The sequence below is a fragment of the Chiloscyllium plagiosum genome, unplaced genomic scaffold (assembly GCF_037043375.1).
Source record: "Chiloscyllium plagiosum isolate Xiang-an unplaced genomic scaffold, Cpla_swu_hap1 HiC_scaffold_8, whole genome shotgun sequence".
Classification (NCBI taxonomy): domain Eukaryota; kingdom Metazoa; phylum Chordata; class Chondrichthyes; order Orectolobiformes; family Hemiscylliidae; genus Chiloscyllium; species Chiloscyllium plagiosum.
In genome coordinates, this window is record NW_028270146.1 from 96,335,972 (window position 1) to 96,348,655 (window position 12,684).

The 12,684-nt window shown below is 43.1% G+C and overlaps 1 protein-coding gene across 9 annotated transcripts in view; it reads right to left on the reverse strand.

Moving 5' to 3' along the window:
- The window catches only part of rad51b (RAD51 paralog B), a 550,826-nt gene extending 540,149 nt beyond the window's left edge, over positions 1-10,677 (reverse strand). For 2 of the 9 annotated variants that reach the window (XM_087990132.1, XM_087990131.1), the window contains exons 1-2: positions 10,390-10,673; positions 9,792-9,885 (exon numbers count right to left, since the gene is read on the reverse strand). In XM_087990132.1, the coding sequence (XP_087846258.1) occupies positions 9,792-9,885; positions 10,390-10,547 (252 nt within the window). In that variant the 5' untranslated portion in view covers positions 10,548-10,673. Of the gene's footprint in view, positions 1-9,791; positions 9,886-10,389 lie in introns of all 9 variants that reach the window. The other 7 variants (XM_087990130.1, XM_087990129.1, XM_087990128.1 and 4 more) reach the window with 7 other exon arrangements.
- Positions 10,678-12,684: the final 2,007 nt, after the last annotated feature.

Sequence of the window (12,684 nt, forward strand, 5' to 3'; positions counted from 1 at the left end):
ATTATTATATTTAATTATTATTCGTTGAGGTGGTAATTTTATCGTTATATGTTTATATATGGTATTAACATTATCAAATATACCCAGGTGTTGGTATGGGTGGGGGTAGGGTGCTCACTGTTAACTCTAGCTTTGTATTATATTTGAATTCTCCTCATTTTATTGAGGAGTGCCTGGGTCAAGGGTGGGGCATTGGTTGGGAGAGGATATGATGGACTTTTGGAGAGGAAGTGACACCCCCTGGGAACAAGGGGGAAAGTCTCCACTTAGATAAGTTTTATATTTTTTTTATTTAGAAATAGTTTTTTACTGTATTGTTGTGGGTGTATTGAAGAGGTTTTATTTTTGTAAATTTTACATGTTCTATGCTCGGGATGTTCTGGATAGGGTTCCCCCTCCTGAGGGGTCTCGGATTGGCCCAGAGGATTATGGTTGATCAGTCGGTTAAGTGGTGCACCTGGAATGTCAATGGGAGTAATTCGCCAGTCAAAAGGAAGAAAATATTATCAAATCTTAAGAAGGAAAGAGTTGATATAGCTCTCCTACAGGAGACACACCTGTCAGATAAAGAACACTTGAAATTACGACAGGGCGGATTTGATCAGGCCTTTTTTTCTTCTTTTAGCTCAAAAAGCAGGGGAGTTGTTATTCTTGTTCGGAAGAATTTCCCTTTCAAAATCCTAAAGCAGATAAAAGACGAATCTGGACGATATATCTTGATTAAAGCCCTCATAAATGGAGAGGAATATGGGATTTTAAATTTGTACTGCCCCCCCGGCACACCCCTTTAAATTTATAACGGAAGCCTTTTCAAAATTGATGGCTTTTGATGCCCGTCATATAATTATAGGGGGAGATTTTAATTGTATTATGGATTTGGAAATAGATAGGATTCCCAAGAGTACTGCAGGAGTATCTCCCAGATCTAGACAATTGATGGATCTGAACAAAGAATTAGGATTAGTAGATGTATGGAGATGTCTTCATCCACAGGGCAGAGATTTTTCTTTCTACTCTAATCCACATAAATGTCATACCAGAATTGATATGCTTTTTGCCCCCTCGATTTTTTTAAATTCCATATCATCCTGTAAAATAGGTAGTATAGCAATTTCCGACCACGCTGCTGTATATATGGAAACTAAGGCGAGGAACAATGGACATCCCCTCGGCATTGGCGTATGGACCCCTTCCTAATGAAAGATAGTAAATTTGTAAAGTACTTCTCTCAAGAATTTAAAACTTTTTTAGAAATTAATTCAGCTACAGCTAGCAACCCGTCAATGATGTGGGAGACCATCAAAGCTTACACGCGAGGCTTGATCATCTCCTACTCAGCGACCCAGAAGAAATTAAAGGGAGAACAACAGCGTCTGCTTGAAGCCCGCTTAAAAGCGGCTGAAACAGCATACACTGATAGACCTTCTATTATTAAATTGCAAAGGATTACAGCTCTTAGGACAGCTCTAAACACTACGCTTACTCAAACGGCTAAGAGGGAAATATTATTTGCAAAGCAAAGATTTATGAATATGGCGACAAACCGGGTAGATACTTAGCATTTCTTGCAAAGAAAAAAAAGGCCCCTCAGACTATTATGTCTATCAAGGAAAGTACAGGTATTTTGACTCATGATCACAAAAAGATTAATGCGATCTTTAGAGAATTTTATTCTGAGTTATATAAATCACAGGATTGTGAAGATAGGACGAAGAGGATGCAGTCATTTTTAAAAATGTGACTTTTCCAGGCCTAACTCCGGAACAAGTATCGGTCCTAAATGCTCCTCTTACACTCCAAGAAATACTTGATGCAATTAGGCAACTTCAGAATGGTAAGGCGCCGGGCCCAGATGGTTTTCAAGCTGAATTCTATAAAGAATTTACAGAAATACTGGCTGGTCCACTTATGGACATGTATAACTATGCATATAGTCAGGGCTGTCTCCTGCCTTCGCTGAAAGAGGCAAATATCTCTCTTATCCTTAAAAAAGGAAAGGACCCAGAAGATTGTACATCATACAGACCAATATCCTTGCTAAATGTAGATTTTAAAATCCTCTCTAAAACGTTAGCACTGAGACTAGAAAGGATACTGCCACATATTATAAAGGAGGATCAGACAGGGTTTATTAAGGGCCGTAGATCATCCAATAATGTTAGAAGGGCTCTGAATATGATTCAAGCTTGTCATCAGGGAAAGATACCAGGAGTAGTGGTTTCATTAGACGCGGAAAAGGCATTTGATAGGGTCGAATGGTCATATTTGTTTTACACATTGGAGAGGTTTGGCGTTGGACAGGTGTTTACCAAATGGGTCTCAACATTGTATAGTGATCCCAAAGCAGTTGTGGTTACCAATGGATTAGGTTCGGATAGCTTCAGTGTGGGTAGGGGCTACCGTCAGGGATGTCCCCTCTTGCCATTGTTATTTACGCTAATAATTGAACCACTAGCAGAAGCTATACGAGCTGATCCTTGGATTGGCCCCAAGGATTGGTACAGGTAAACATAAAATTACCCTTTATGCAGATGATGTTCTTCTATTCCTCAGTAACCCTTTGATGTCCATACCTCGCCTAATCCAAGTTATTAATACATTTAGTGCATTCTCAGGCTATAAAATTAATTTTTCAAAATCGGAGGCTATGCCAATGGGTGGCCTTGCTATGATACCCCGCTTAGCGGACGGATCCCTTTTTCCCTTTCGCTGGTCCCTGGAGGGCTTCTTATATTTAGGCATTTTTATTACTCCAGTATTTGGTCAGTTGTATAAGGCTAATTTTGTGTATTTATTGGAAAGGATAAGGCAGGACCTCCAGCGATGGGGAGACCTACCAATTTCCTGGTTGGGTAGAATAGCACTAATTAAAATGAATGTCCTGCCCCGTCTCGTATATCCTATGAGAATGCTTCCGGTGATGTGGCCGAGGATTGCTTTATGTAAATTATATGGCTGGCTGGGTTCCTTTATCTGAACCATAGGTGGCCCCTCATTAAGCTGAAGAAGCTACTACTTCCACAGGCAAGGGGTGGATTGGACTTCCCAGACTTTAGGAAATATCAGTTAAGTTCCCTATTAAGTTACATAACTGATTGGGTCTTGTCTGATCCACAATCAATCTGGTTGGACATCGAGGCTTCTCAAGTAAAATACCCACTTATTAACCTCTTATTCTCAGACAAGAGGAAAGTCATTACAGATCACTGTAAAAACCCTATAATACTAAATACAATCAAGGCTTGGAATATAATGCGGCAAAATGAGGGCAATTCACATAAAACATTCCCCTATGCACCGATAGTGGGAGCATGGGGATTCCAACCCGGGTTAACAGATGCCACTTTTAAACTCTGGAGATCCAGGGGTATCTCATGTCTAGGGGATCTATTTAAAGATGGGGTCCTGATGTCTTTCGAACAGCTGCGTCAGAAATTCAAATTACCCAATGGAGACCTCTTTCGATACTTCCAAATTCGAGATTATATACAGAAGAAGACTACGTTATTAGATAGTCTTTATAAATCCGATAGAGAATGTAGTGTCCTACGACCAGTGGGGGTATCTTCCGTCAGTACTATTTATCATTGACGACATGATGAAGTATCGGGAGATATGGATAATCTGCTTAAAACATGGGATCAGGATCTGGGACTAGAAATCTCCACAGAAACGTGGAATGATATTTGGGAAAATGCTAGAAGAATTACTATCAGTAACAGAATCCAGGCTATCCAGCTGAAGATACTTCATAGGGCCCATATAGCACCGGTTCGATTGGCAAAATTTAAGGCAGGAGCATCTCCAATGTGTCCTAAATGCAAAATAGAGGTGGGCACTCTTGTACATTGCTTATGGACCTGTCATAAGATCCGTAGATATTGGACTAAAGTAGCAAGTACCCTGACAGAAATTTTAGGAACGGAAATTAAAGTGGACCCTGTATCTCTCCTCTTGGGCTTTTCGAACTTTCCCTCCCTGGACACGTACGGGAAGAGACTATTTTCTATTCTTTCTTTCTGTGCAAGGAAAAATATTTTGGTGAACTGGGTGGCTGAGGGCCCCCCTGGACTTTCAAATTGGCACAGACTAATTATGGAATGTATTCCCCTTGACTTCCTTACAAATATGGTGCACCGAAAGATCGAATTATTTTATAAAATATGGCAGCCCTCTTTGAATTACATAAATACAGATATTTCGGCTATCCTAACAAGGGCTTTTATTTAATTGAGATTACAAACCTGGCTGATCCGGGGCCCCTTGGGGGAGGAATCCCGCACGAATACGGGTTTTATTATATCTGATGCTAACACATTCCGAGCATGTAAGAGACTTAAATATACACTCTGGTTAGTTGTAGGTTAGATTAGTAGATAGTTGAGTTTTGTTTGTTTTTTTCTTTTTTTTCCGTTTTTTTTTGTTTTGTTTTTCATTATTGTTAAATTTTGGCTATTGTATATTTGAGCAAATTGTATATCAATGTTTATATCTGAGAGTTTTGTTTATTTTTGTAAACTTGTAAAAATGTTAAATTTCTAATAAAAATATCTATATTAAAAAAACATGTAGGGGGATCTCATATCCATAGAATAATGTAGTTGTACTGGTAGGGGATTTTAACTTTCCAAACATAGACTGGAACTGCCCTAGTGTTAAGGACTTGGATGGGAAGGAACTTGTTAAAAGTGTTCAAGAAAATTTTCATATCGATATGTAATGTATTACTAGAGCAAAACTCGACCTCTTGGAAAATGAGGCAGGGCAAGTGACTGAGGTATTACTGAGATCAGTGTTCATAATTCTATTTATTTTAAAACAGTTGAAAAATAGGATAGACCTGCATAAAACTTAAAGTTCCAAACTGAAATAAGGTCAATTTTGATGGTGTTAGTCAGGAATTTTCAAAAGTTGATTGGAGTAGGCTGTTTGCAGAAAAAGGGACAACTGGAAAATGGTAGGCTTTCAAAAATGTGGTAATGAGAGTTCAGAGACAGTACATTCCTGTTAGAGTGAAGGGCAAGGCTGTTAGGTGTGGGGAACACTGGATGACTCGAGATATTGAGGCTCTAGTCAAAAAAAAAAGGAGGCAGCTGTCAGGTATAGGTAGTTAGGATTAATTAAATCCCTTATGGAGTATATGGAAAGTAGGAACATACTTAAGAGGGAAATCATTAGGGTAAAAAGGGGTTATGAAATAGTCTTAGCAGATAAGGTTAAGAAGAATCCAAAGAGATTCTGCAAGTATATTAAGGACAAAAAAAGCAACTAGGGAAAGAAAAGGCTCTCTTAGAGATCAACGATGTGTCATGTGTGGAACTACAGGAGATGGGTGAGATACTAAACCAATATTTTGCCTTGGTATTTACAGTGGAGAAAGACACAGAAGCTAGTGAACTTGAGGAAATATAGTGATGTCTTAAAAACAGAACACATTACAGAAGAGGAGGTGCTGGAAATCTTAAAACATGTGACAATCCAATGTGTCCTAAATGCAAAATAGAGGTGGGCACTCTTGTACATTGCTTATGGACTTGTCATAAGATCCGTAGATATTGGACTAAAGTAGCAAGTACCCTGACAGAAATTTTAGGAACGGAAATTAAAGTGGACCCTGTATCTCTCCTCTTGGGCTTTTCGAACTTTCCCTCCCTGGACACGTACGGGAAGAGACTATTTTCTATTCTTTCTTTCTGTGCAAGGAAAAATATTTTGGTGAACTGGGCGGCTGAGGGCCCCCCTGGATTTTTAAATTGGCACAGACTAATTATGGAATGTATTCCCCTTGACTTCCTTACAAATATGGTGCACCGAAAGACCGAATTATTTTATAAAATATGGCAGCCCTTTTTGAATTACATAAATACAGATATTTCGGCTATCCTAACAAGGGCTTTTATTTAATTGAGATTACAAACCTGGCTGGTCCGGGGCCCCTTGGGGGTGGAATCCCGCACGAATACGGGTTTTATTATATCTGATGCTAACACATCCCGAGCATGTAAGCGACTTAAATATACACTCTGGTTAGTTGTAGGTTAGATTAGTAGATAGTTGAGTTTTGTTTGTTTTTTTTCTTTTTCTTTCTCTTTTCGGGTTTTTTTTTGTTGTTTTGTTTTTTTTGTTTTTTTCGTTAAATTTTGGCTATTGTATATTTGAGCTAATTGTATATCAAGGTTTATATCTGAGAGTTTTGTTTATTTTTGTAAACTTGTAAAAATGTTAAATTTCTAATAAAAATATCTATATAAAAAAAAACATGTGACAATAGGTAAGTCCCCAACAATATCCCAGGACATTGTAGAAGCAAAGGAACAAATTGCAGGCCCAGTAGCAGAAACATCTGGATCATCCACAGCCATGGGTGAAGTGCCGGAAGACTGGAGGGTAGCTAACGTTGTGCTTTTATTTAGGAAAGGCTACAAGGAAAGGCCGGGAACAACCGACCAGTGAGTGAGACGTCAGTAATGGGTAAGTTATTGGAGGGGATTCTGAGAGACAGGATCTGAATACATTTGGCGAGGCAAAGGACTGATTAGAGATAGTCAACATGACTTTGTAGGTGGGAAATAGTGTCTCGCAAATTTGATTGAGCTTTTTGAGGATGTGACCAAGAAGATAGATAAGAACAAAGCAGTAGGCGTAGTCTATGTGGTCTTTAGCAATCTTTCGAAAAGGCTCCCACGGTAGACTGGTTAGTAAAGTTAGATCACATGGGATCCAAGGAGATCTAGCCAATTGGACACAAAATTGACTGAAAGGTAGGAGACAGAGGGTGACGATAAAGAGTTGATGTCTAGATTGGAGGCCAGTGATATTCCACAGGGATCAGTACTGGGTCCAATGTTTTCACTATTTATACACATGATTTGATTAAGAACATAGGAAGCGTGGTTAGTAAGTTTGTGGATGACACCAGAATTGGTGGTATAGCAAACAGTGAAGAATGTTATCTGACAGTGCAATGGGATCTTGATCAGCTGTGCCAACAGGCCAAGGAATGGCAGATGGAGTTTAATTCAGATAAATGCAAGGTGTTGCATTTTGGTAAGACAAACCAGGGTAAGTCTTACACAGTTAATGGTCAGGCCCTGGGGAGTGTTGTCAAACAGGGAGACGAGAGATTAGGAAAATAGTTCCTTGAAAGTGATGTTATAGGTGGTCAGAGTGGTGAAGAAGACATTTGACATGCTTGCCTTCATTGGTCAAAGCATTGAGTATAGGAGGCGAGGTATCATGTTAATAGACAATAGGTGCAGGAGTAGGCCATTCTGCCCTTCGAGCCTGCACCACCATTCAATATGATCATGGCTGATCATCCTTAATCAGTATCCTGTTCCTGCCTGATCTCCATAACCCTTGATTCCACTATCCTTGGGAGCTCTATCCAACTCTTTCTTAAATGAATCCAGAGACTGGGCCTCCACTGCCTTCTGGGGCAGAGCATTCCACACAGCCACCACTCTCTGGGTGAAGAAGTTTCTCCTCATCTCTGTCCTAAATGGTCTACCCCGTATTTTTAAGCGGTGTCCTCTGGTTCGGCACTCACCCATCAGCGGAAACATGTTTCCTGCCTCCAGAGTGTCCAATCCTTTAATAATCTTATATGTCTCAATCAGATCCCCTCTCAGTCTTCTAGTCTTATAAAGAGTATACAAGCCCAGTCGCTCCAGTCTTTCAGCATAAGTCCCGCCATTCCAGGAATTGACCTTGTGAACCTACGCTGCACTCCGTCAATAGCCAGAATGTCTTTCCTCAAATTTGGAGACCAGAACTGCACACAATACTCCAGGTGTGGTCTCACCAGGGCCCTGTACAGCTGCAGAAGCACCTCTTTGCTTCTATACTCAATTCCTCTTGTTATGAAGGCCAGCATGCTATTAACCTTCTTCACTACCTGCTGTACCTGCATGCTGGCCTTCATAACAAGAGGAATTGAGTATAGACTGGTGTACAAGAACACCCAGATCTCTTTGTACTGCCCCTTTACCTAAACTGATTCCATTTAGGTAGTAATCTGCCTTCCTGTTCTTGCCACCAAAGTGGATAACCATACATTTATCCACAGTAAACTGCATTTGCCATGCATCTGACCACTCACCTAACCTGTCCAGGTCACCCTGTAATCTCCCAACATCCTCCTCACATTTCACCCTGCCACCCAGCTTAGTATCATCAGCAAATTTGTTAATTTTATTACTAATACCATCTTCTATATCATTAATATATATTGTAAAAAGCTGCGGTCCCAGCACTGATCACTGTGGTACCCCACTGGTCACTGCCTGCCATTCCGAAATGGAGCCGTTTATCACTACTCTTTGTTTCCTGTCAGCCAAGTAACATTCAATCCAAATTAGTACTTTGTGGCTATGCTGGATATTAGTGAGGATACTTCTGGAGTACTGCATATAGCTCTGGTCACCCCACTTTAGGAAATATATTATTAAATTGAAAAGGGTGCAATAAAGATATTCAGCTCTTCTTTAGAAATTACAGTGTGGAAACAGGCCCTTCGGCCCAACAAGTCCACACTGGCCCTCCAAAAAGCAACCCACTCAGACCCATTCACCTACAATAACCCCTTCAACTAACACTACGGGCAATTTAGCATAGCCAATTCACCTAACCTGCACATTTTTGGACTGTGGGAGGAAACCGGAGCACCCGGAGGAAACCCACGCAGATATGGGGAGAATGTGCAAACTTCACACAGACAGTTGCCTGAGGCAGGAATTGAACCTGGGTCTCTGGCACTGTGAGGCAGCAGTGCTAACCACTGTGCCACCCATGAGCATGCTACCAGGGCTGGAGGGTTTGAGTTATAAGGAGAGGCTGGATAGGCTGGGACTTTTTCTCTGGAGCACAGGAGGTCGAGGGGTGACCTTACACAGGTTTATAAAATTATGAGGAAAAAAGATAAGATGAACAGCAAAGGTCTTTTCCCTAGGGTAGGCAAATTCAAAACTAGAGGGCATAGTTTTAAGGTGAGAGGGGAAAGATTTAAAAGGGACCTGAGGGATAACAGAGGGAGATGCATATGTGGCATAAACTGCCAGCAGTAGTAGTAGATGAAGATATAGTTACAACATTTAAAATACATTTGGACAGGAAAATGAATAGGAAAGGTTTAGAGGGACATGGGCCAAATGCAGGCAAATGGAACTAGTTTAGTTTGGAAGCTGGATGGAAGGGTCTGTTATGACTCTCAAGAATTTATATGTTTCAATGAGATCAACTCTTATTCTTCAAGACACCAACAGATAAAGACCTAATCTGTTCCACCGTCTTCATAAACCCTTTAATCCAGGATTGAGACAAGCAAACCTTCTCTGAAACGCTTCTAAACCTAATACATCTTTTTACAACTCAGGTCCCAGTGTTCATTCAAATGTCTGGTCAGGCGCAACTAGCCTCAGCAATTGGATGCAGACGAAATATATAGTCTGCTAGGTTTGCCATTAGTGAGCTCCATTGGAAAAAGGTGTCTGTTGAAAACAGGAACTAACTTCATAATATTATCCTCACACAACAAAAACGGCACATAACTGAAAGGATTCCTATCTGGAGGAGGCCCTCTTGGGTAGGGTATCAGAGGACAGTTTTGTTGGATTGCCTTGAACAGAATGAGAAGGGAACTGGGAAAAGAAACCATTCATCAGAATGAACGATGCTAATGTTCTTCATTACTCTGTGGGGCCATCAGTTAAGTTGCTGAAACATGCAAGTTTGCTGTAATTATATGCAAGCTGGTCGTAGCATCACCTTGGAATGACGAGCCACTGCCTTACCTGACAGTTTATAATCTGGTATTTGCTAAGCCTTTCACACAAATCTGAAGGCAGGCCTGTCCTCTTCAGCTTTTTGTTTGCCATGTTTTGCAATCTAGTTTAGGAAAACGAAACGATATTGAAATAGATTCAAAGTGATTGTACTATGACATCAATGAACAATTCAAATTGCATTGATTGAGCACACACACACACACATTTCCCATAGCTTTCATAAGTTAGCCAGTCATGCCAACTGCCTTTGGACGCTTACCACCATGTTAAAAGCATTATAAGAATACAAGTCATTAAATGTTACATTTGATTATTTGTGCCCTCCCATGGACTGGAACAGTCACTGAACACAATATGCAACTGAGATTTGCTTCCTCATCACACACAGGTAAGATGCAGAATTTATGGGCCAAATCTTGCAATTTCTCTGAGTTTGTGAAAACACGACATACTTTAGGTTCAATTCTAATTTATTCCAGATAAAATTATGACAACGAATAAATCAGATGAGAGGACTGACAGGTTCAACATGAATAATGTTCACAGAATTTCATGGCGCAGCAAGAGGTCATATACAATTTATATGCCATTCCACCGAGCTTACACATCAGTTATAAAACGCAAGTACCCTGGAGGGAAAAGCAGCAGAGATGGGAGATAAGTGACTCCTACATCTCCCACTAACCCAGTGGTTGACACTAGACCCTGTCCTTCTCCCTCCACTGGACTCACTGACTGACCCTGTTCACTTTGTTTCCCCATGCCCCACTTCCCCAGATCCAGCGACAGACTCTGCCATCCCTATGTCCCTCTCCCCCATTTGCAGTAATTGACAGGGCCCCTTTGTCCCTCTCCCCAACACCCAGTGGATATCCCAAGGCCACATCTCTACCCACAGACCCCCAGTGACGTACGCTGGCCCATTTCAGCCCACTATCCTTCTCTGTCAAACCCAGTACCTGACCAGTGTCTAACTCTATATTCACCCCACCCCCCCAGACCTAGTGTCTAACTCTATATTCACCCCACCCCCCCAGACCTAGTGTCTAACTCTATATTCACCCCACCTCCCCTTCTCCCCCAGACCCAGTGTCTAACTCTATATTCACCCCACCCCCCCATCTCCCCCAGACCCAGTGTCTAACTCTATATTCACCCCACCCCCCCATCTCCCCCAGACCCAGTGTCTAACTCTATATTCACCCCACCCCCCCATCTCCCCCAGACCCAGTGTCTAACTCTATATTCACCCCACCCCCCCTTCTCCCCCAGACCCAGTGTCTAACTCTGTATTCACCCCACCCCCCCTTCTCCCCCAGACCCAGTGTCTAACTCTGTATTCACCCCACACCCCCTTCTCCCCCAGACCCAGTGTCTAACTCTGTATTCACCCCACCCCCCCCATTTCCCCCAGACCCAGTGTCTAACTCTGTATTCACCCCACCCCCCTTCTCCCCCAGACCCAGTGTCTAACTCTGTATTCACCCCACCCCCCTTCTCCCCCAGACCCAGTGTCTAACTCTGTATTCACCCCACACCCCCTTCTCCCCCAGACCCAGTGTCTAACTCTGTATTCACCCCACCCCCCCCATTTCCCCCAGACCCAGTGTCTAACTCTGTATTCACCCCACACCCCCTTCTCCCCCAGACCCAGTGTCTAACTCTGTATTCACTCCCCACTCCCCATTCTCCCCCAGACCCAGTGTCTAACTCTGTATTCACCCCACACCCCCTTCTCCCCCAGACCCAGTGTCTAACTCTGTATTCACCCCACCCCCCTTCTCCCCCAGACCCAGTGTCTAACTCTGTATTCACCCCACACCCCCTTCTCCCCCAGACCCAGTGTCTAACTCTGTATTCACTCCCCACTCCCCCTTCTCCCCCAGACCCAGTGTCTAACTCTGTATTCACTCCCCACTCCCCCTTCTCCCCCAGACCCAGTGTCTAACTCTGTATTCACCCCACACCCCCTTCTCCCCCAGACCCAGTGTCTAACTCTGTATTCACTCCCCCTTCTCCCCCAGACCCAGTGTCTAACTCTGTATTCACTCCCCCTTCTCCCCCAGACCCAGTGTCTAACTCTGTATTCACTCCCCCTTCTCCCCCAGACCCAGTGTCTAACTCTGTATTCACTCCCCACTCCCCCTTCTCCCCCAGACCCAGTGTCTAACTCTGTATTCACCCCACACCCCCTTCTCCCCCAGACCCAGTGTCTAACTCTGTATTCACTCCCCCTTCTCCCCCAGACCCAGTGTCTAACTCTGTATTCACTCCCCCTTCTCCCCCAGACCCAGTGTCTAACTCTGTATTAACTCTCCCCCTCCCTCTCTCTCTCTCACACACACACACACACTGGGGAATCTACCTCCTCGTTCACCTGTGGGATGGCCCTGCGCTCCTATTGGCCCCGCCCCTCGCCGCGTGTCGGCCAATCCCCGTGAGGGACCTCAGCTGGACGCGCGCGAGCGGGACGAAGCCCGGAAGCCGCTCTGCCATTGTTCCGTGCGCTGAGGGTGTCGGCCAATCCGCGAACGGAAGCACTGCAGCCAATCACAGGAGGTGTTGGGAGGGGGTGGTGACGGGGTGGGGCGACCGTCACTGTATGGCTCAGAGGAGCTGTCCTTTATTTATTGCATTTCCTCTCGTGGTGGTAGAGTCTTCCACCGTCTTTTATTTCTTCTCAAAAGGTTCTGTCTTAAATGCGTCCGTTTCACCTGAATATTCGGGCAGTGATATAAATGACAGTTCCAGCTTTTCCAGCAGAGCCCAACTGTCCCCTCCCCCCCTTCAACCAAGTGGGAGCCCCAGGTTTGACAGAACACATGCCAATGGCAAACTATTGTGGATGCTAAACATCTGCAGTAAACACAAAGTGCTGGAAAAGCTCAGCAAGTCTGGC